The sequence below is a fragment of the Dromaius novaehollandiae genome, chromosome 1 (genome assembly GCF_036370855.1).
Source record: "Dromaius novaehollandiae isolate bDroNov1 chromosome 1, bDroNov1.hap1, whole genome shotgun sequence".
NCBI classification, from domain to species: domain Eukaryota; kingdom Metazoa; phylum Chordata; class Aves; order Casuariiformes; family Dromaiidae; genus Dromaius; species Dromaius novaehollandiae.
This window is the reverse complement of record NC_088098.1, coordinates 151,581,019-151,601,779: the sequence shown is the minus strand read 5'-3', so window position 1 is coordinate 151,601,779 and position 20,761 is coordinate 151,581,019. Positions and strand designations below refer to the sequence as shown.

General features: G+C 39.8%; 2 protein-coding genes across 3 annotated transcripts in view; one reads left to right on the top strand and one right to left on the bottom strand.

The window, feature by feature from the left end:
- The window catches only part of UXS1 (UDP-glucuronate decarboxylase 1), a 63,233-nt gene extending 53,654 nt beyond the window's left edge, over positions 1-9,579 (top strand). For both annotated transcript variants that reach the window (XM_026103196.2, XM_064503049.1), the window contains 5 exons: positions 544-587; positions 4,312-4,372; positions 4,968-5,025; positions 6,641-6,744; positions 8,742-9,579. In XM_026103196.2, coding sequence (XP_025958981.1) covers positions 544-587; positions 4,312-4,372; positions 4,968-5,025; positions 6,641-6,744; positions 8,742-8,873 — 399 coding nt within the window. In that variant the 3' untranslated portion in view covers positions 8,874-9,579. The remainder of the gene's footprint in view (positions 1-543; positions 588-4,311; positions 4,373-4,967; positions 5,026-6,640; positions 6,745-8,741) is intronic.
- A 5,306-nt stretch (positions 9,580-14,885) lies between these two features.
- ECRG4 (ECRG4 augurin precursor) lies at positions 14,886-20,742 on the bottom strand. Its single transcript, XM_026103140.2, has 4 exons — positions 20,552-20,742; positions 19,613-19,660; positions 17,241-17,398; positions 14,886-15,259 (listed from the first exon to the last, which is right to left on the bottom strand). Exons 1-4 carry the CDS (start codon positions 20,622-20,624, stop codon positions 15,098-15,100), a joined length of 441 nt encoding a protein of 146 aa, XP_025958925.1. The 5' UTR covers positions 20,625-20,742; the 3' UTR covers positions 14,886-15,097.
- Between the last annotated feature and the right edge of the window lie 19 nt (positions 20,743-20,761).

Sequence of the window (20,761 nt, the reverse complement as noted above, 5' to 3'; positions counted from 1 at the left end):
GGTGTGGTGTTTTGTTTTTTTGTCCTGAACTCCTTGAATACTAACAGTAGTATTTTTCTTTTTATTTTATTTTTTCTTTTCCTTTTTTTTTTTTTAAGGCCACTAACATTTGGTGGTTTCTTTGAAGCTGTCTTTTCTTAATAAGCAAAGAAGAATTGGTTGTCATAACCACATCTTAATATTCTGAGGTTGTTTTAAATATTTGGCTTTTTTTTCTGACTGAGTTCATGCTGCAGCCTCTTTCAGTGCTCCAGAAGAGGACAAAATATCGCTTTGTCACACATCTCAGAAAATGTTTCCTATGTCCAGAATTCTGGATTAATCTGATGCATAAGAGTATATTTACTGGAGACGCTTCCAACAGAAAGACCTTCAAAGAATTGCTGCTATGCCAAAGGCTCTGTGAGCACATCTTTGTTGGTCCATGTAACATGGGCTTTATGTCCCAGGTGTTTCTCCTTGGGACTTCTAGAATAGTGAAGAAAGAGGGGAAAAATAGACTTTCATGTTCCTCTAACTTCTCTAATTTTCATGTATTTTTAGGTCTACGGACCTGGAACTCAGACAAGAGCTTTCCAGTATGTCAGGTAAGTCTTGTCTGTGCTGTCTGATATTGTTTACTTAGCCTGATGGTTCTTCGAGCTTGGTCAACTTGGTATAACACAAAACAAGTATGCACTTGCATTTTATTCTAAGAAATAAATTGTTTCCATCCTTAGGACAGCTTTGCTTTCAGAAAGGAGGCATTGACTATTTTTTAAAAATCTTCAAGAAACAAAACATTATTTGCTTTAGAACTTTGGATTAAGGTGTTAATGTGCTCTTCCCCTCGAGGGACAGCAAGTAACCAGTAGGTTTGTCATGCTGCTTAAAGCCTCAGTGGTAAGTCCTTGCATTTTAATGCAATACTGCCACCTTGTGTCTTTGGAGGGGTGCTATGGTCAGCGTGTGTGCTCCCTGCTGTCAGAAGGAAAGGGCTGAGGGGTTATTGGTATAGCTAATATTTACAGTGTAGGCGAGACTAGAAGGTACTTTTGCTAATAAAAAAATGAAAGAAATGATGCGCAGAACTCTTTGTTCCAGTGTATTACTTTCTTAATACCGATTTCTATGTTAGTCTATAGCTAACAGAAAGCTGCAATGACAGATCGTTTAGGTCAACTGTGATTCTGTTTTACATCTGATTTTTTAGAATTCATTGGAAAACATCTGCCTCTGATTGGAAGAATGCTAACTGCTTTTCATTTTCAACTTTCTGTTAAAGTTCATGTAGCTTAGTATGTGGTGGAAATTATTTCAAGATTAGAATTCACTTGTATGAGGGCACTTGATTTTGATTTCCTTCAGAAATTTTTTTTTCCCTCCTGGTGGTTAAGGTAGAATTGCCTAATAAAACTGTAATCATAGGAGTCTGCAAATTCAAAGCGTGTTTTTTTTGTTGTTGTTGATGCAGAGGGACTGTACCTAGAGTTACTGGGTTTCTTTTTTGATATCCCTTTCTTCTAAGGCTAGAAAGCTTGAAAAACAGAACATTTCAAATAAAGGCATAGTCTGTAAGCACATGCAAAATTCAGACAGTGAGCATTACTCATTAAATTTATTTCTACACGTCCTTTTAAGATAGAAGCCAGCATCCTCCAAAATGGAGAACTTCAGCATTTTCTTTGCCCAGCATTAAACTTCACGAGACTGTCTAAATTCTGCTCATTAATTTCTGGCTAATGTTTCAGTGGTTTTTAAGAACTGAAAACAGCTTTTGCAAAGACCTGAACTGACATTGTCTATTTAGTCAAATACTTCGGAATCCAAGGTCATGCAGGACTACTCTGACTTGTTTCCCCTTTTCATTCAAAAACAATTTTTTTTTGAGACTAAGGCCTTTTTTTCTTACAGGAAACTAAGAAAAATCTTTTAAAATATATGCTTGATATTTGAAAATCTTAAAATACAATTATATAGTAAGGATTTAGAGAAAACTGAAATGGGCCATTTTTGTATGTTGAGGTAACCCTTGCTAATCAGTTTCATCGACATTTGTAATTAATATCACTGAATATATTTAGTGCCATGAATACATTTGCATGTACTGTATTTGTTTTAAATAACTGCATTTGCACATGAAAACCAGTAAATACAGCTGGTTAGTCTAGTTAATTTTGAGCATTTTATTTGATTTGGGCAAGTAAAAACCTAAGGCTCCCAAGAGAAGTTATACCTTCTAATCAGGTTTGTGCTAATGATGAGGAATTCTAATGTTTTGTTGTTGGGGTCTTTCTCAAACTGGTGGCCAAAAATTGACGTTCACAATTTCATACATGTGTTAAATGGCTGAGGTTAGCAGCCTACATCAAGCTCATCACATTACTGAACTCATTCTTAGAGCTGATCCTGTTTGCCTGCCGGTGGTACAATTCAGAGAGCTGTCTGGTACATTTTGATTTGTTATTCTTATGACACTTAAAAATCAAGGAAGTTTTTGTGCCAGAACATAAAGTAGAAAATATGCCATTTCAGCTATTCTGCATGAGTATGTCATGTTAAAAATAGACAGGTATGAGAAAAGAATGATGACAGAACAGGATCCTTTCTAGTATGCAGCATTCTGCTTATGAAAATCATTAATGGAAAAAAATAAGGAAAAAGATAAATTAAAAATACACCTTGAGCTCCCATTTTAAAGTTCAAAACACATAGCAAGTGAAAGTCCATTTCCTTTATATCTTTTATTTTCCTTTTATATATAGGTCAAGTCCCATTCTCTTTTCCTAATTCCCAGGTACACTTTTTTCTGCCTACATGACCATGACCAGTTTGAAAGTACAAGATTCCCAGACTTGTTCAGAAGTTAAACTTTGTCCTCAATAGGATTGGTTGCATGAATAAAAACTTTAAGATCAAACCCTTGAATTAGAATTCATTGAAAATATAGTACTGTCTTTGTGTTTTCTTCCAAAATGACATTTCAAGCACTAGAAATTCTTTCTCTGAGGGGGTTTAATATAAACAATAACAGCTTTTGGAAGATTTTCAAAGTGACGTAATAGTTAGCAAACTACAAATCATAGTAGCTGTTGGTTTAGAATTGATAGACACAAAAATAATGCAATACTTAAAGTAACATAATTGTGATTGCTGTTACGATGAAGTCTTGACTGCCATGAGATAAAGGAGTTTCTTATGTTGTTCCTGCTAGCTAGTTAACAAAGACTGAAAAATAACTAATAAATTCAATAAGATTTTAATTTTAAAATAGTTTATTATGGTTGATAAAAGCAATGTTAGCTGCTTTATTAATTACAGGCATTTCATTTAATCGTACGCTTTCTTGGCTTTAAGATACTTAAGAGAAAGCCAAACCTGTAATTTGATCTTGATGTCTACACATACTTCCCCTGAAATTAGCAGTATTTGTTCAGATACAACAGTCCATCTGCACTGATCAGATTGCAGTATTGAAGTCTGTTTCAGCTGAATAAGGTGTACATTTTGTTCTGTCTTGCTAGCTAAACTACAGTGCCAGGCTTCTGCTGTTGGGTTTGGGAAGAGGAGGGGGATATTTTGTTTTGTTTCAAAGAAGCATGCTGCACTTCTAAATATTGTTCTTTCCCTCTGCTGAATGCAATAATAGTGATGGTAGAAGCTACAGAAACACATATCTGTTCAAAGTAGCCATTGCTTTCCTGGTAATAAGCCATAATAAAAGGCATGTCCAGGGTTGTATGTTTGTATGTCCAGGGTTGAGCTAATAAGTCTGTTGCAATAACCTCAATAAACTTTGGGTTATTTTGTTGGAGAGAGGGGAGATAACACCACAATACTGCTTTAACAAACTCTGTTTAAAATTTTTTGGAAGGAGCAAGCACAAACCACAAACTGCAAAGCAGGCAGTGTTGTCTTGTGCCTCTGCATAAAAAGCTTACTGTATCCTGTTTGAAATATGTTGGAAATTGGCCTCTGAATAAGCAAGCACTTTGGGTACTGGAAGAAAGAAGAAAAGTTACTGTCTTTCATGAACATTTTATTTCTTGGTTTTATCTTTCATATGCTCAGAGAAATTGTATCCAGTGTATTGAAAACATAATCACCCTTTAAAACTAACCTTCAATTCAGGAAATTTTATGTGGTAGGGACTGTGGAGCAAACGGGCAAGGAAACGTGGACGCATTGAAATAAACACTGTAAATCTGATTTCGGCATTCCTCAGCTGACTGGTTTGCTTTACTGGAGTTCTGAAGAGGCAACTTTTCTTTTTAGATGAGATCATTATAGGGAAATGGGATACTGCCTCAATCTGTTCTTACCTTTTCATAGTGATCTTGTGAATGGTTTGGTGGCCTTGATGAACAGCAATGTCAGTAGTCCTGTCAACTTGGTGAGTATGAGAGTTCTACCATGTTGCTTTGCAGTAGCCAGCATTACCATCACCTCTGTTTTCTTCCTTGTCACTGATGCTAGCTTCTAGAAGAAATAAATGCAACAAAAATGTTCTTTCCATCAGGAATAAAGCCTATATCCTCTTTATAAATAAGAATACTAAGCCTGTAGATGTTGGGATCTGGTAGTTCCAAGAAAAGAGAAATTTGCTAGATTTTGTTGTTTGTTTTAGCAATAAGATTCATGTAAATAGAGTATGAAAAACAAACCAACAAAAGTGGGGGGAATACACAGAGGAAATGATTGAAGCCTTTATTTTTAAAAAGGCACCAAAGGAGTACCTAGGTTTCAGTAATTAGAAATCACTTTATACTAGCCTTGGTTGGAGGAAAATGGGATAATATTGGATTGTGTAATTTTTTTAATACTAACTTTTTTTCCTGAAAATAGAAATGTTTAGTTTTTATGTTCAGTATAATGTCTAGTTTTTTCACAAAGCTGAACATGACCCTATTAGAATTATCTCATGTCAGAAAGTTGGCATGTCTTAAGGTGTTTAATTGCTGTTGTAATGAATATTCTTCCATTTTTAGGGCAACCCAGAAGAGCACACTATCCTAGAATTTGCCCAGTTAATTAAAAAACTTGTTGGTGAGTATAAGTCATTCTTCAGTGAAGCTCATGAAGTACTTACTGTTATGTGATGATTGTTAACTTGACTAGTGTGTGTAATACAAGGGTAATTTAGTTGGTCTTTGGATTTCTTAATAACTTTATCAAAGGCCTTTAATTGTATCCTCATCATATAATTAAATATTAATCAGATAATCAAAATCCTCTTTCAAATATATGTAAAACACTGCATGAACAGTAGAATGAATACGTTGTTTCTGTGTATTTGGGTGATCTATCCCAGTAGTTTTATATATTGTTTATGCAAGTTAGTGGGTTATTACTGGCCAGTGAAGAGACTTTCTCACTGCATGTTGTACTTATTTCATTGAAGTTGTATAAATTCTTGGCCATCTCCTTCCTCTTCTACCCCCCTCAACTTTGTTAGGTTGTATGGGAGTAGAGATGACAAGTAACTATTATTACACTCTTATGTAGTGTGTTTGTCTCTTAACAAAAATACAGGATGACCCCTGCATACATACTAGACAAAATGAGAATACTGATTTTAAAGGTTTTTTTAATCTTTTTGGTACAAGGACAATACATAAATGTAATGAAAATTCATGAATGAAAATATCTTGCATAACTTCCTAGTTGAAATAAGGACACTTCTGGAGTAGATTCAGCCAGGTATTTCTTCACAGTTCTGCAAGCTCTTCTCCTTTAATTATCATTAAAAAGCTCACGCTGTGGTGAAAGTTGTTCTCTAACTTTCGCTGATCTACCAGTGATTCTTCCAAGGTCTGAAAATGATTCTGTCATGGGCTCTTGGCACCTTCCTTGTATGTGGCCAGGAAGAAAACACTGTGGCTCTCCCTTCCTCTTGCTCTGAGATCCATAGCAAATCAGGCTCCCAAGACTGGAAGTAAATGTCTGTGCTCAGTCTTCTAATGTGGTTTCCTCATGAGATGAAACATACTGATGCCATTCGGCAAAGATTTTCAGTCTGTAGGTCCCAGCAGTGCTTCTGAGGGAGCTACAAAAGGCACCTGAGAAAGGCAGGTTCAAACGTACAGTACAGAAGCTGATGCACGTGATGATTCTAACATGGGAGTCTTCCCACAGGAAGAAAACATCTGTGAGTCTGCAGATTGGGGAGGAATATTCAAAACTACAGCAAAACTACCAAACCCATCTGGCACATAAAGTAATTGTTACCTCCCTTTGCCTGTTTGCCCACAAACAACTTGGTCTCTTTCACTGTGCCTGGAAAGGTCATTTAGTTCTACATCCATTAAATCTCTCACAGTTAGGTGACACACAAACAGTTTGCTGGATTTTCTCAGAGAACTTGTCCTGTCTCTGTATGTTGTCATGAGGAAAGCCAAGGACTATGCTGGATCTTTAAAAATTAGACTGAAGAATGTGGGCAAAGAGGAAGCGAAGTCCTTCTCCAATGCAAAAGTGCTCAGTGACAACTGGTTCACTGAACTGTTTTACTCAGTACAGCTACATCTGTGAAAAGCATTTCAATAGCAGGAATTATAAAAGAGAAAGCTGCAGAGGGACCTGATGCTTCAACAGGAAGGAAAGATGTAAATGCGAAGTATAGTGAATTGAGGATGGTAATGTACAGTCTCTTGTTTGTTAGGCAGTGGAAGTGAAATCCAATTTCTCTCAGAAGCACAAGATGACCCTCAGAAACGAAAACCTGACATCAGAAAAGCCAAGTTACTGCTTGGCTGGGAACCTGTGGTATGTAAAATTGTATTGCTGTTGTGCCCAAAAACATGGTGAGGAGAGAGGGTATTCTAATGTATTGTCCAGGTCACATGACAATAATATCTTTTAAGTTATCAGAATATCTGTTTAACAGGACAGTTGTTCATAAGGCTATAAAGTGTCTGGAGTGTCTCAAACATTGCCCTAGCTCATGATTCAGAACCTGTTAGGTAAGATTTTATGGCCTGTGCCATACAGGAGAGCAGATCAGCACTGGCATTTCTAATGACTTAAGTATAAAAAACATTTGTAGGATAGGTGTTTTAACTTTTTCACATGCATAATATTAAGCGGCTGCCTTTCTGTAAGCTTGATATGTCCTTTGGAATATGTGGTACGTAGTAATAAGAGCTAATGAACTTGCTGCGGCTGCAGGCCTCATTCCTGTTTTGCCGTGGTAACACAAGTTATGAAAGGAGAAATCTGATCTTATTGTATCAATGCTATTTAATGAAAATATTTTTCAAAAATCTTTAATTTTTAAGATGATCTGCAACATCATTGCAATTTGGGTTGGAAGGGAGAAATGTGAGCAACAGAAAAATGTCACCTCTTGTTAGAGTACATTTAAAGGGAAATATATGAAATTAAAGAAAAACAGACTATGAAGCTAACGTGAGATAGCTGACAGTTTTATTCTGGCAGATTGAACTAAACCAAAATAAGGTGCTCATGTCCTGGACTTACAGTTATCATATGTGGAGATGTGCATGGCTTGTTCTGTGTGTAGGTAAACTTGAAACATGCTCAGGTTTGGTCTAACTTTATCTTACTACTCCAGCGATTCCTGTTCACCTCTAAAGGTTAGTTATCAGCCATCTGAGATGATGTCAAGTTTGTGGTTGTTTTGCACAGATAAAATGTAAGAAATGCAAAATGTCTATGATCGCCATTTTTTCCTAATCAATCTTTCTAGTAAAGTTACTGTGCATATGTTTAACCGAGCATAGCTGAAGAGAAGAGCTGGTTTGTTTGGGAAAGGTGAGGCCCACTTAATCCCTGAAAGATCATGACTTTCTTAGCCAGCTCCCCTTTCTATCTAGGTTGGTGGTTTGTAGACTTTTTGGGGTTTGCAGACGAAAACCTGTCCAGGCAAGGTGTGGACCCCTGTCTAGTAAATGTAAGCCTATTAAGAGCAGGAAAGTCTAGCTCCAGACCACTTCAAAAGGATTCAGAAACACCAGAGATTGCCACAGCTCAAGGCACAAGGATGGAAAGTGCTAAGGATCACAAAAGGTGTTTAAAAGTTAACTTTGATATACTTCTGACCTTCTATGTTTGGGGTCAAAATTTACCTTTAAGTTACAGCACTATGTTGGCACATGAAGTTGTAGGCAAATCTTTTTTTTTTGTGCTGCTGTTTTATCCTCTTGTATTGATGGTATCAGCAAGAAAGGCATGTGGTGCCTGAGAAAAGTGGTTAATATTCTTGTTGTTCCTGTCTACAAACTGCAGTATTTAAATACAGGCATAGAATATGGAGAATTACAATTATTTGTATAGAATTTAAAAATAAAAAATGAGGTACTAGCTCATAATTTGTATATCTCTTTGTGTGTGTGTGTGTATTAGCGGTGTACTTAAACTTTTTTACCGTTACAGAGGTTCTGTGGAAGATGATCGTTGTTAATTAAAACCAGGAAGGGCTTAAATTTCTGTATTTATCTCTTTTCATGTGTAATGAAAGAATTTTGTAAGTCTGTACACAAAATGGACCAGTTATAACTATTTGATGCTAACTTCGTTATTTTTTTAAACTTACTACATCAGAAAATATATCTGATGCTCGAAAGCTAGCATACAGTAGCAGTACAGAGACGTAACCAGTATGTGGTGCTGTTAATGCTTATACTGGCTAAAAATTAAAGGACTTTATAGCAGTGTTGTAATAGCTGTATTAAGAAGATACTATTGTGAAAAGAGCTGATGTGAACTTGATGATATGATTCTCTCCTCATTTTTGGGAACAGGTCCCATTGGAAGAAGGTTTGAATAAAGCCATTCATTACTTCCGCAAAGAACTTGAATATCAGGCGAACAATCAGTATATTCCCAAACCAAAACCTGCAAGGATGAAGAAAGGAAGAACAAGACATAACTGAAGACTGTTAGTTGGACAGGAAATTCCCTACTTGACATTTGATGGGATGTAATTTTTTTCCTTTTCTTTTTTTTTTTTAAGAGAGACTTTGAAACAGGTATCATGAAGAACAAACTGGAATTTCATTCTGAAGCTTGCTTTAAAGAAGTGGATGTGCCTAAAAAAAAAAAAAAAAAAGAAAACCCCTTCCCCTGCAAATCTTGCCTTGCACTTTTTAAATCTGTCTTTTTATGTAAAATAGAGTAGAAGCATCTTTTAGTATCTTCAAGTTTTATATCTTGCTGTGAGATCATTTTGTTGTGACTGTCCTTGACAGTTTTATTTACTGGTTTCTTTGTGAAGCTGAAGATGAACACAAACGGGATGGAAAATGCCAATTTATTTATAAAATGGGTACTATAAAATATGAGATGTTCTACTATGCATAAGAAAAAAAGTGAGTGGTATTGTCAGGTGAGAGAAACTGACAGCTAGTATATAGGAGTTTAAAAGAATTCTGTATGAGAGCTTTATGTATTCTTTAAAAGAGAGATTTTTTCAAAGGTTTAGTTTTAGTTGTACACTTGAATTTGAGATATTTTCATTGATTACCATGGATAAGGATATTTTGAATCACTACTGTGTTGTGCGTACTCTGGGAATAAAGTTAATGTATTATTGGTTACAGTGGTCGAATACGCTATTTTAATAAAATATTGAAACTTCTATTTTCCAGCTTCAGTGTTTTCACTGTAGGTACTTTCATTACACATATATGTGCATATATTGTATGTTGATTAGAAAGTGACAATCTGTAAATAATTGTTTCAAAGTTAAAAACAGTGCTTTCTGTCTCTTAATAGATAGATTGGAAGGCCTGTAGGATGTCTGTTGAAATAGATTAGACAAAAACAAATCATGATTTGTTCCAATTTAAGAAGTTGATAATGATATGGAAGTGTAAGATTTTCTTTAAACTGTAGGTTACAATTTCAGCATCCCCAATTGAGGAAATATTTCTGTTTTAAGTGTTTTATTGAATTGCCAGTAAATGTTACAACTTTGATAACTATGTCTGTCATTCTAAAAGAATTATCAACACTCAGTTCCCCTTATTTTTAACAGTGACATATATCTAGGCTTGGATACCTTGGAGGAAGGACTTACAGAGGCTTTCTTTAAAAAGTATTTTGTCTTAGTGCCACTCAAAAATGAAAAACCTCATCAGTCAAAATTGAAAAATCTCATTGAGTGAAGCGACTTGACTTTATCTCATTAAAGCTTTGTTTCATTAGCTTTTGAGTGTCTTTAGGTTGTTTGACAAAGTGGGAGTTACCTGTAGAGAGGACTTACGCCCCGACCTATGGAGGGCTCTGTGTGCAGCGTGGTATTTAGGCCCTTATGTCTGAGCATGCCACCTCCCAAAGCTGGAGGTTCCTAACCTCCGGGTGCTTGCAGTGCTTGGAGGCTCATTCGGTTTGTCTGCTGAGGTTCCATAGGACTTCAGGAACGATGCAGCTGCTGTGCTCACTCGTGTCCCCAATCTGGACCAGGTCTGCAGTGGTCCTTTCAGGGCACAGCGGTGCCTTCCCTGCCCACGTGCTCAGGTTTTCTGCCAGGTGGAGAGCCAAGGAGCGTTTCCCTGTCTCACCTGAGAGACACTTGCCTCCATCTTGTCACAGCTTAGCAGCTTGTGGGGGTCTGCTTTTTCCTTGAAGCCTTTTTCTTATTACTCTGGGCACTTTTTGCCTATGAAGGTGCCTGAAAAGTATACCCTGATCTGTGTACTCCTAGTCCAACCTATCGTGACTGATAGAGGCACAGAGTACAGCCTGTCTGGATACTAAAAAGAACAACTGGATATTTGTGGAAGTAGCATTGACTTCTGTAATAGTTTTGCGGCTACAACTATCAACATCCCAGTGCAGTTTTTTAACCCTAACCTTTTAACCTTTTATGTTTGGGGGAAGGTGCTCTTCCTCCTTATCTTTTCTCCTCATCTGAATTGTGCGATGGGATGCAGAAGGGTTCAAAATCCTTTCTTTAAAAAGAGGTAACGCACACAGGATGCAGTTTGAGTCCAGCAATTAGAGCAGCCATCAAGAACAGGGGAGTTGTGGGTTTCAGCTGTTGCTTCCAGGAGTGTTTTTCATTTAATCCAATGACTTCAATGCCAAATACGTGAACTGTACTGGAACAAGCATGTTTCTAGAGACTGTAGCACAAAAAGTGCATTTTCAAAAAAATCTTTGGGGAAATCTGAATGTTTGGATGCTGATGTTATGAATTTAGAAGCTTTTTAGATCACTGCCTGACCTTCCTCATAAAAGGAGCAAATCAGACAGAGGACAAATGGCTGGTACTGATATAACCCATTTGTGAGCATCTGGTATGCCCCCCAACAGGGCCCGAGTGACAGACTATGTTGTCTGACAGACTGTTACTTTCCTTGTACTGCTTTTAGCTTTTGGTTCAGTTCCCATTCTCTTCCTAGTGTCTTCCAGAAACAACTGAGATTGCTGTTGCTCTGTGTGTTTGAATCAGGTGAGTGGTCTTCTAGCAGGTTCAAAAGGCATGAATTGTGGGTGTTTAAAAACAGTCTTCTGGTGCATAAGAGGGAAAGTTCAAGGTAATTTCAAGTTTTGTCCTGTCTGAGCTGAGCCTGAGAGAAGGCTGATGAGGTATGCTTTGCAAACCCTCATGTTGGTGCTCTCTGTTCTGGCATTACACTTTTCCACAGGAGAAAGAAGGCATCAAGTTTGCAGGGGACCACACATGAGAAACAGCTGCTGCCTTTCCAGAAGAGCCACCCTTGAGGAACGAAGGTGGTAGAATACAAAGGTAGCAGGACTGAAAGCTTGGAAATACAGGATGCTGAAGTAAATGAAGCCAAACCATGTTCTGATTTCCATGCCTGAACACAATGTATTATTTGCACTTGTTCTCAGAAAATTTGAGAGTTAGCATTTTCTGCTGTCATTTAGCTGAGAAGGCAAGGTAAAACTAACATGACCAGAATTGATGTGTCTTTTCAGTCGTACTTATCTGCACCAAAGGGCAGGTGTTAGATGCAAGTCTTTCTCTCTTGGTAGGGGATATGCAATGTAGCAGAGGTCTGTGGTGAACCAGCTGGTGCTGGCATGTCAGTCTCCTAGTAGGAGAGGTGTGCAAGACGTTCACTACTATGGGCTGATTGAACCTCCCAAGGGCCACTTTAGCAGCCTGGAAGTTATCACAGTGTGAGGTCCATAGGTATTCTTTTTTTTCTTAAGCTGATGTTATGTTTCTGTGAAACCCACATCTTATATTAGGCAAAAAGTCCTCGGGTAGAAGCACCTGCCCCCGCCCACCTCCGTGTGTGTGTTTTGTTATAAGTAGGAACTTCAAGGCAACAAAGGCCAAAAAGAGAAAATACAAAAAAGTATAATTTAGACTGATGATGAAGAAACTATACCTGGAGAGGAAGAGGATCTTTTGGGTATAGCCATGGGAGAGTATATGACTGGCTGTGGGGGTCACAGCCACAGTTCTGTGGCTTGAAAAAAGTGATGTCTCATGTATTTTCAGCAAAGGAGCCAGGACTGCCATGTCAGTCTGACTGACTGGTTGGGCTGAGGCCCCCAGACTCAGGTGTGTGACATCAGCGGGTCTTGAAAAACTAAAAGCTGGACCATGGCTAAACTGTTCCTGTTCTGTAGGAAGGCACAATGAACAATTTTGGTGGAGGGGGTTGCATGATGTCAAAGCCAGGATGGCTGGGGATGATGTGAAGAGCTCTGTGCAGTCTGCACAGCAAAACAGAAATGCTGCACCTTTCAATTTCTCTGGGTTTTGATTGCTTGGGATGCAGAGTTTTGTTTGCATCTTGGGGCAGAAATACTCAGATGAAGTTTGTTTAACTTAAAGGCACTCCATAGATATTTGAAAAACAGTATATTAAACTTTTTTTCTCCAAACCTGTGATGACTCACCTGTATTCTTTGTAGCTTACTGCATGTGCTTTTGCATTATTGTGACTGCTGAACTCCGAGTCAGCTGGACTCCTCCACAAGAAAATGGGTTAACTGGGAACCTTCAGCATGCAGTACAATGTAATGAAAAAGATAGTTGGGCTTGGGGGGGAGGGGGGTTTGTTTTTTCTTTCCTAGAGAAGCCGGAAGAGGGATTCTGTAAAGTTTTCTGTGAGTCCGCAAAGCATGGAAAGCTGCTGGACTGAGTCACCCTGCAGGAATGGACACAGCTTACAAAGGCCTAGGAGGAATGGTTTTTATTTACACCACTTGTTTTCTTCTGCCTTATTTAGCAGGTCTAAATTCCCAGTTGTTGTAAATTCTGGGAAATGATAAAAATTATCAGCACAGTTAAAACATTGCCAAATTCTGTTCACTTTTTTGATAGGACACAAAGTGGAAGTATTCTTCTAAGAACAGGGGTTTTCCATCTATGCAAGAGTGTGTACTTAAATCAGAATAGATGGCTCTTCCTTATTTGGAGTAAAGGGCTTTCTACCCTAGGAAATGCACCAGTTTAAAATGGTTTAACTGGCAAGGCTGCTTCTAAGTGTGAGTGCTCCAAAACCTAGAAGAAAGCTGATTTCTTTTGGAGTATGTTAGATAAGTGCATATTTTTGTGTGCAGAAGAAAAGCAACTAACATGGTTGTTCAGTCTGGCTCCCCCTCCCTGGAAACATTCCTGCAGGGAGCTGGATAGTGCTGGGCTGCTTCTCCTGGACACCAGTCCATCACACAACAGGGGCTGTAAAAAAGATTAGGAAATATACTCAATTACGAAAGAAGTAGGAGAAGTGTAAAGACTGGCGTTACTACAATCCATGCTTTGGAAACTTCCTGTAAGCTTTAAATTACAGACAGCTAAAGCATCCTTGCTGCCTTTCTTCTGTGACAGTTCTGTAGCTTGTGGTACACATTTCTCTCTATCCTGACACTTCCACTCCAAAAATCATGGAACTAACCAGCCTTCCTCACCTGTCCCTTCCCAGTCCTCTACCTTTGCCAAACTTGAGGAGTGCCTCCTCCCACCAAACTGTTCCTGAAACCCAGCAGAGCTGAAATCTCCCCCTTACTGCTTCCTCAGGTTTTCAAAAAGACTCTCTCTAGAGCAACAAGGGATAAAAAGCAACATTGCTGTTGCTGTGGTAGAAAAGTTGGACATATTTTTGGGTCCCAAATGCACTCAACCACATCCACCCCATTTAATCCACTATACTTTGTTAATCAATCCTGTCTCTGACAAGCTTTCATGCTCAGCCTAATGTGTACAGAATACAAACTGAATTGGGGATAGAGACAACTTTATGGTATGAAATTAATGTCTGGTGACTGTGTTGGATAGTATCTGATGCTATCATCAGTATCTATGAATATATAGGTCCTTCATTTACATGTGCTATTTTTAAATGGCTTGTTATTTTAATCCACATTTCAAGCTAGACTGAAAGCTTACAGCCAAGTGAAAAGGACACAATAGGGAGTATTCATAAAAGCTAACCTTTGCCTGGGAGCAGTAGGGGCCACTTAGGCTAGGTGCTCTGTATCTCAGCTGTTACTTCTGAAGTTAGGTTCCTGCTTTGGACCCTTGCCTTGGAAAATCCATTCTTTTCACAGGCTTTAGAGGTAGCCTTCCTTGCACTAAATTGCTTTTCAATTGCTTTTGTGAACATCTGTCTCCTTGCCCCAACAGGGGCTGTAAAAGTGCCATATCAAGTAATTTGCAAAGGCTGTGTGCCATACGTATGGAAACAGCAAGGGAGGCAACAAAGCAACATTTCAGCTGGGGGGAATTTTTTTTTCTTTTCCCCTTGGAATAATTGGGTTTATTTGACACAAATCTGAATGAGCAAGCACATCTGAAATATATTGGCTCATATGATATATGCCAAACTGGATGATGTAATAGAATTGGGCAATTAATTGTAGGTAAGCAAATGAAAAAGCCCTTTAAAAACTGACTTCCAGTAGTACACTGCTTTGGAATGAAACTTGCCAACAAACTCTACCAAATAAATGGAAAACTGTTTATTTTATCAAAAAAGCTTTATTTCTATAACACTTATATATAGTGTACTACTAAGTAACCATAAAAAAAAGTCATATTGCATCTCGCAGTTCCTTTATTCTTGCTGTTTTATGTGAATAGCTAGTAGGAAAGCAGCATCGTTGACTGAGGGAAGACTCAGCCAAGCTCAACACAGCCATATAGATACTAACTATAGCAGGGTAAATGGCATTAGTAATCATCATAGTTGACACCTGCTCCATGCCTGAAGGTATGTGGATTTCGTGGACCAATTGGTGAATCTTCATCGTAGTGGTGTTGGTAATATCCACCATAGTATTCGTTACCGCCCCGGCCTAAGCTTGTCCAGTAGGAGGTGTCATCTTCAAATTTCTGCAGAAGAAAAGAGAATACTTGCTTTCCAAACCTGAAACTTTACAAGAAAGAGTGAAACAAAAAAGGTACAAGAGGTTCTTTTTGTCTGTTTCAGAAATCCTGATCCTTTGCATATTTGATAAAACTAAATGTTTTGATCTAAGGGGTTTTGTGACTTGCACCTACTTTCTCTATGGGATGTATCAGTGCTTTGAGTACACTAATAAGCCTTAATTGTCCTGATCAGCCTCACCTGGTACCCCCAACCACACCTTCTGTCCACTAGAAAGTGCTTAAAACGGAGAGAGCCTTCAACTGAAATATGCACTGGCACCTTTCATATTTCTTTTACCTTTTCAGTGCTGGACTATAAAAAAAATTTCAATATTTTGTACTTCTCCATTGCCCTATGCCCTTTAGTCCTGATGTCCCTGGGTGCAAAGTGGGTGCAACAGGCCTTTGCTTTGTGCCTGTGATGTTTCTCCCTCATTTTGCATGGGTGAAAATGAACATACAGTACAACCTTCTAGCTGTAGAAATGTAGTAGGCAGTTCAGTTCTGTATCTGTTCACAACAGCAGAGGAAAAAGAGTGCACAAGAATATCAAATAGTTGCCAAGCCAAAGACTTTCCATCTGAATGACTCTTTGGAAATATTTTTGGCTGAGACTTGAAAAAAGTTTTGCAAAATACACAATGGGTAAGTATGGCCTAAGTCCCTTCTAAAACATTGCTGGAACAAACAGTTATTTCATTGTTAAAACTCTGTCTTATTACTCAAGAAAACCTACGAAGTGGATTCATTGTATCCCACAACAGGCCGCATCTCATTTTTCTGAAATGCAAACAGACACTCTCAGAGGAGAATGCATCTTATCTGCATGGCATGCCGTGTTACTTACCTCTTAGTAACTGCCTACAGCCTCAGTTTCTGAGGTATAAAATCACTTTTCCTATTTTTCCTATTGTGTGTTGGGTATAGCCAAGCGGTTAAAAAGTAGTTTTTATCTGCATAATGTCCAGAAGCAACAAAAAATCCATTATTTCAGTCCAAGCAAAGGATTTTTTTTGATTATTCCAGCTTTGAAAATGAGTGCATTCATCTCGTAAGCAATCCACACAGTATGAAGGTCTAAAATGTACTCCAGCTTGCCTGTGCCAATTCAGTCTCATTAAATATATTCATGTGGCTGACAAAAGCCAAGAATTGAACATCTATAACTATTTCTACCTCTTATATATGTACAAATTATTCTACACACAGGACTGCAAATACATGCACATTTTCCCCTTTATTTCAGTGACCTATATAGCAGAGTTTTGTGAAGTATGCATATGAGCTGGAAACTCTCGATTCCACTTCAATGCTTTTACAAATTAACTGCTTTAAAAAATATATCCTTGTCATGTGAAGGGAAGTTAGCTGCACATTATCAAATAGTTTTCCTTTCAGATTTTAGAGTTGAAGCATAGCTGCCAGTGCTCATGATGGTTATGAACTGACCACACTGTGCAGGCACATGCATATCTTATGCAATGTTAGTACAATTTTATTGAAGAATGTCAATCAGGCCCAGCTTGGTATGGATTTTAAGGTGTGTTTAAAAGCAAACTGATTAGGTTGAGACTACCAAACTTCTTACCTGAACTACAGTTGATTACGTCTATTTCTTAAGGTAAACTTTGTTCATAAATCTGGTTACAATTTATTAATTCCAAGTTGAGTAGAAGGCAAGAAATCCATTAAAGCTTTTTAATAGCACTTTCTCTATTAATAAAGTAATGTGGAAATTTCTAACAAATACTGAGCTTGTATTTCTGTGCAACACGTACTACTTTAAAACAAAATTATAATATCGAATTTGTGAACAGAAACAGGCTAGCTTCTCCCTAGGCAGTATTCCTTACTGTTACTTACCTGTGTGCTCCTATGAGTATGCTTCTACACTCACATCCACTTACTCTGAACTCTGAAAAATTCTTGAAAGTTTTGTACTCACCGCTTCATCAAATCCCAAGTACAGGAACTGCTGGTACCACTGTTGCACATCAGGTTGAGTTCTGTCCCATAGCTGGCGCTTCTGACGTTTCAAGCTGCTTAAGAACTCTTTGGCCTTGTTTTCTCTCACTGACACCTCAGGCTTAATGGCAACAGGGGCTGCAATTAATTCCCCCCAAAAGACATGCCAGGAAATTTTTAATCACCCTGAAATGTATTACACTAAAGACACTTTTTTCATTATGTCATCACTTTTGTGCTTGGCAGCACTATGTGTGTAACAACAGTAAAAATTGGAATCATCAATATAATAAGTTTTCTCAGCTACTGTCATTCTCTTGCATTTTTTATCAGCTATTTTGATCTCAAAGATACAAGCTAAGTAAGGCATTTAAACAAATAAACCAAAACTGACAGAGCATATACAACATTATGTAGTGCCTAAGGATGCTAGAGAAACACAATTTATTTGGGTGAAGGGAGGCACACACAAAAGTGTATATATGTATTTCTGAATCTACTGTGTAAACCTGTAGCTTTGAAATAATGAGTGTCACTAAGCACTGTATGTCTGAAAATAACAACCATTGCCATACCTCAGGCTTTCATAGCACATAACTTGGTGAATGCACAAGAATGTCTTCAACCTGCCAGCCCCAGATGTGCTATTCCGCTTGCGCCATGCATAACAAGCAGGTTGTGTGCTGCTGCTGCTAGAGGAATTTACCCCTCTGAAAGGTATGAAGGTGATGACTGGCTAGCCACATGCTAAGAAGACAAGTTTTCTCATGTTGTTGGTATATGCTTGCTCTTCCTGAGAAATAACGTGTGTGTGTAGAGCAGGAGGAACATCTTGGCTTGAGAGGGTTCATTGCAACAAGGGAGAGAAAAGGGATATGGACATGGACGGGGATGGGGATTTTCAGTGGATGTGGGGGGAGAGGCCCAGGCAAAAAGAGAAGGAGGGTGGAGGTGAGAACACTACTGCAATAGGAGCCAGGCAGCATCACAGGGGGAGGCAGAGGACTGCAATTGGAAGGAGATACAAGACAGAAAATGGTAGGAGGGAGAGATGAGCTGTTACACGAATAGCAGGAAACAGCATGCTGCCCTGTGATGATGAGCTGGAAACTTTGATAGCTTGCCATTCACTTGAGCTGGGTGATACTACTGGGAAGCAGGACACTTGAAATGTCACATAAATGAGAGTCATGCAAGGGACAATGCCAACAAGGCAACCGGTACTGTGCGCTTAGCCTGCTCTTTTGGAAAAAAGGTGAGGTAGACTGCCCAAGTGCAAAGAAAACTGACAGAAAGTCCTAGTGCACAGCAGTGCACCAGGACACACATTTTAGGGTTGGCAAGAAGTGTGGATGAAAGCACAGGAAAAACTCAGAAGTTAAGAAGACATGTAGAAAGTGGGAGATTTGCAGTCACCTCTGTGGAGGTATAAGTTCTTTGCCTCAACCACAGAGCAGACTGAGGGGAGGCAGGTCACTACCACTTCTTGGGTGTTTCAGTCTGCCTCTCCATCTGCTGTAGGACTGCCTGTCCCCAGCCGGCTCCCATTTCCATCCCCTTTCCTCAACTAGTGAGCCATCCACTGCATCTGTGTACTGGGCCCTCAGCCATATTCTTTCCCGCGGAGAGAGTAGTCTTCCAAGAAGGAAGTATATGGAGGGCCAAGGGGACACAGGGAACAAGTTAATGCATAACAAGCAATTCTAATTCGCATATTTTCTCCTCTGCACCTCAGATATCAGTATTTCCACGGGTTGCAACTCCTTCAGAAATCCTGTGACCTCCCAGAGAGTAAGAAAGAAATGTCGTGACTACTATGCATACACTGGGAAAGGTATGCATTATGTCCTGCTAAATGATAGTTAGACTTGCAGAGCAAAATGTAGGTCTGCTGTGTAAGCCCATGAATCCTTGTTTTCAGCTGGTTGGCTTTTAGTGTTGAAGGGGAGGGATGCTGTGAGAAGCATAGCCTCCAACATTGCAGATAACTATTCCAAAATAAACAGGGAGGCACCGGCTCCACAGAGTTGGCACTGTATGTGTAGGAGTTCTGGGTGTGATACATAGCAAGAGCGTCTGTACACTACCAGCTCTAAACTGGTGTGTGTGTCTGTACATACATATATATATGTATGCACGCGCACACACACACACACACACAGAGCTATATACTATGTAGTAGTGTGTGTATGTGTGTGTATATATATATAGAGAGAGAGAGACACTACTTCTCTGATTACCGTCTTTGAGCTGGAAATACAATGACAACCACATTTAAAGTTTTGATCCACGGCAACTGAATTTTTATCAACAGAAGAATATGGGAAAGCAATTTTCTGTCTCTTTATTTACCTTCTCGTTTTTGAAGCATCAGTTTAAGCTTATTTCCTCTTGAACCATCTAGACAAGCAAAAATAAAATGCATACTTTAGCTATCAATTTTATTTAAGAGGAAAGAAACAACAAGAGCAGCAGCAATCATACGAAAAATACAGAAGAGATGTTATAACTCCTGACTACCAGGCAAAACTCTGAAGCAAGTTTCCATCAATGCCTCTCTCAGCACCAGTTTCCACACGCATGTTTAACATGTGCTACAAGAAAACTTTTATTGTTCCAGCAGCTTTTCCCCAACTCATCTTGGCAAGGAACCCTGATACTGGTCTTGTTCACCTTGTGCAATTATTGTATTTCTCAGCAGAAAACTGCTACTGGTATTACTACAGTGATACAGTGTCCAGGGTTGCACGATAATCCTGAAATACTCCTGTGGCTGAATGAGTGGCATGCTAACAACTGGACTTAAGGTTTTCCTCCCAGTCAGTCTTAAAAAGTGTCAGACCTGTCATGCTGCTAAAGCAATTCTGCAGAAGGCACGCGGTGCTCTGCGCGAGCTGCGGCGGGTTTCGCAGCAAGCCTGCGGGCGTCCCGTTCTTCTGGAATGCGTTATTCGCTCAGAAAAAGTTTTCGTAAGAAAAAAAAGATGCTCGATTTGCACAAATTTCTCCGGAGTGACTGAAAACGCTCCCCCGCGGGGTTAGCGGGCCGTTTTACCTAAGCTGCCTGGGGTGAAGCGGGGGGTAGTTTGTCCGCTCCCCCCAGGATTTGGTGCCGCTTCCCGCCCGCGGGCTCCCCGCGCCGCCGGCGGGGCTCGGGCTGCCCCTGCCCTCCCCTCCCGGGGAGGCGACAGCCGGGCCGGGGCGACGCGGGGCAGCCGTGCGGCGGCGGGACCCCTTCCCTCCTCCTCCCGCCGACCGCGGCGGCCCCCCTCGCCGTCCGGCGCTCACTCACCGGGCGCCGCGCAGAGCAGCAGCAGCAGCAGGGCGGCGCAGCAGAGGGCTCCGCGGGGCCACGGCGGCGTCATGGCAGCGAGGTGCGCGGCGGGACGCGGCTCCCTCACCTAAGCAGGCGCGGAGGAGGGGAGGGAAAAGGGCGGCCGCGCCCCCAGCCGGGCCCCCGGCCGCTCCCGCCCGGCGCGGAGGGGAGGGCAGGGGAGGGGGC

Bases quoted from the DNA above. Each gene is read 5' to 3' on its own strand.
- ECRG4 (XM_026103140.2), bottom strand. From the start codon at position 20,624: ATGACGCCGCCGTGGCCCCGCGGAGCCCTCTGCTGCGCCGCCCTGCTG. The intron at 19,661-20,551 runs GTGAGTGAGCGC...TTGCTTGTCTAG, and splicing joins GCTGCTCTGCGCGGCGCCCG to ATGGTTCAAGAGGAAATAAG. The intron at 15,260-17,240 runs GTGAGTACAAAA...TTTCTTCTGCAG, and splicing joins ACTTGGGATTTGATGAAGCG to AAATTTGAAGATGACACCTC.